Here is a 2,273-nt window from a genome sequence, read left to right on the forward strand (position 1 = left end):
CAGTAAAGCTGACAGCCGCTGGTTAGTTTCTGATCCAACGATCGTCTCCGTGGAGATTCTGACCGTCGTCCTCGACTCTCTGCTGGCTCTGCTCCTGATTCATGCAGTACTGAATGACAAGTACTACAGGTAATACTGCAACAAGTACTACAGCTCATACGTCAGGTACTACTGTCCAGGCCAGAAGTATGTGGACAGTAAGGTCTTTACTTCACACTGAATGTGGAGGTCTGGGACTGGCTGAGTGTCCACATACTTTTGGTCAGTACAGATTATGTTCTGATATCAGATGGACATTCATCAATGAGCATGTGAACGTATTGATCTGCGTGTGAACAGTGTGGATGTGCTTGTCAGACACTTCCTGCAGATCGCTCTGAGCGTGTGCGAGCTGTACGGCGGCTGGATGACCTTCTGTCCTGACTGGCTGCTCGGCAGTCCCCACCTGGACACGTCCAGCTGGCTCCACCTGTGGGTCTACCTGGTGTTCTTTAATGGCGTCTGGGTCCTGGTCCCGGTCCTGCTGCTGGCCCAGTCCTGGTTCTGTCTCCGCAGTCTGCACACGCTCAGAACGGACAAAAACCACATCAGCAGGAAGAACATGTAGACGCGTTGTTGTGTCGTCTGTTGTTGTGTCTGATCTCATGATGACTTGATTCTTTCTTAGAAATCGAAACAGGAGAAACTCCTGAAATTGTCCTTCAAAACACTGATTACAAATCAGGTCACAATTAAACAGCACAACCTGTCGTCTGGATCAACTCTAAAATCTTTATTTTTATTATAAATAGAATGTGAATAGTCAATAAAGCGTTGGGATGATCAGCGTTTAAGTGTCGTCAGCTCCTCTTGATCAGCTTGTGGACGGACATGAAGGCCTGCTGGAGGCCGAGGCCCTGCAGGGCGCTGCAGGCCTGAATCTCCCACAGTCTGTCGCTGTAAGTGGGGAGGTCCAGCTGTTTGGAGACCTGAGGGGGAGGACGGAGCAGAGAGAGGAAGAAGATGAGAGGAAGCAGCGCCCTCCAGTGACTGTTGGACATGTCTGAACCAAGAATCAGGGATGTCACAGTCTGATCAACACATTTCACCAGCGAGCAGCGCTCAAGACTTCTGGGGAGGTGAACGACCTCCGACCACAGCTCGTGTTCGAACGAAGTGTTGTGCTGAGATTAGTGCAGCTGCTGAATATTTAAAAAACGCTACGATTGGCCCCAATCCGGTCTGTGACACTGGATCAGAACATCGGTACTAAATACAAAATGTGTTCTCGTCAAATGAACATTAAACCTTTTACAGCTCAACTTGTTTCATTGTGAAAGTGATCAGGACATCCCTACTCATACCATTTAAAGTTCTGAGCAACGTACCATGAAGCAGGTTCCACATAAAACCCAAATCAGAGGTAACTGGTAGAACTGGTTTGTTACCAGTTGAACTTGTGTTCCAGTTGTGTTGCTGTTACTGTATGCTCTGAGGAACCACTGAGGTTCTTAGTGTCAGGCCGGGAGGTTCTCCTACCTCCCGTATGGTCATGGAGTTGGGCAGATCCTTCTTGTTGGCCAGAACCATCAGAGGAACTCCTCGCAACCTCTCATCACTCAGAACCTTCTTCAGGGCTTTCTGGGCTTCCACCATGCGAGAGGGATCGCTGCTGTCCACCACGAACACCACGGCCTTACAGTCGTCCAGGTAGAACCTGCAGAACACGATGTTAGGGTTTGTTTGTTTTGTTGTGTGTTTGTTTTGGCCAGGGGTTGTTTGTATTTTCACCTCCAGTTGGGCCTCATGCTCTTCTGTCCTCCAACGTCCCACACCGTCAGAGCCGTCTTCTTGTCCAGGTCCAGAGTTCCCACGTTGAAGCCGACGGTCGGCGACGTCTCCATTGCCTGTAAATTACAGATCGTCAGGCTCACCTGTGCGTCTGACACACAGCATCCAGGTAAGCCTGACGATGAGTGGGGAGGTTCACCTGTCCGGTCAGTAGTCTGGCAAGCAGAGTCGACTTTCCAGCAGAGTCCAGGCCCATGAGGATCACCTGGACACAGTAAGAGGACAGGTTAGTGCTGTGGAAGCTTTCATACCGAGCAGCAGCAATTTAAACATGTAACACACGCGTAAAACACGGGTAACACACATGTATCACACTGGTAACACACCTTTAACACACACGTAACACACCGGTATCACACCAGTAACACACCTGCAACACATCTGTAACACACTTTCAACACAGCGGTAACACACCGGTAGAACACCTGTAACACACCTGTAAC

The 2,273-nt window shown here is 49.6% G+C and overlaps 2 protein-coding genes across 5 annotated transcripts in view; one reads left to right on the forward strand and one right to left on the reverse strand.

Moving 5' to 3' along the window:
• ebpl (EBP like) overlaps positions 1-825 on the forward strand; it is a 1,687-nt gene extending 862 nt beyond the window's left edge. The window contains exons 3-4 of the mRNA XM_008300361.1: positions 4-129; positions 358-825. Of these exons, the coding sequence (XP_008298583.1) occupies positions 4-129; positions 358-607 (376 nt within the window). The 3' untranslated portion in view covers positions 608-825. The remainder of the gene's footprint in view (positions 1-3; positions 130-357) is intronic.
• The window catches only part of arl11 (ADP-ribosylation factor-like 11), an 11,299-nt gene continuing 9,777 nt past the window's right edge, over positions 752-2,273 (reverse strand). For 2 of the 4 annotated variants that reach the window (XM_008300359.1, XM_008300356.1), the window contains exons 2-5: positions 1,970-2,035; positions 1,771-1,886; positions 1,519-1,696; positions 752-968 (exon numbers count right to left, since the gene is read on the reverse strand). In XM_008300359.1, the coding sequence (XP_008298581.1) occupies positions 840-968; positions 1,519-1,696; positions 1,771-1,886; positions 1,970-2,026 (480 nt within the window). In that variant the 5' untranslated portion in view covers positions 2,027-2,035 and the 3' untranslated portion in view covers positions 752-839. Of the gene's footprint in view, positions 969-1,518; positions 1,697-1,770; positions 1,887-1,969; positions 2,036-2,156; positions 2,175-2,200; positions 2,225-2,273 lie in introns of those variants that run through there. The other 2 variants (XM_008300357.1, XM_008300358.1) reach the window with 2 other exon arrangements.

The sequence above is a fragment of the Stegastes partitus genome, unplaced genomic scaffold (genome assembly GCF_000690725.1).
Source record: "Stegastes partitus isolate 25-593 unplaced genomic scaffold, Stegastes_partitus-1.0.2 Scaffold1529, whole genome shotgun sequence".
NCBI classification, from domain to species: Eukaryota; Metazoa; Chordata; class Actinopteri; family Pomacentridae; genus Stegastes; species Stegastes partitus.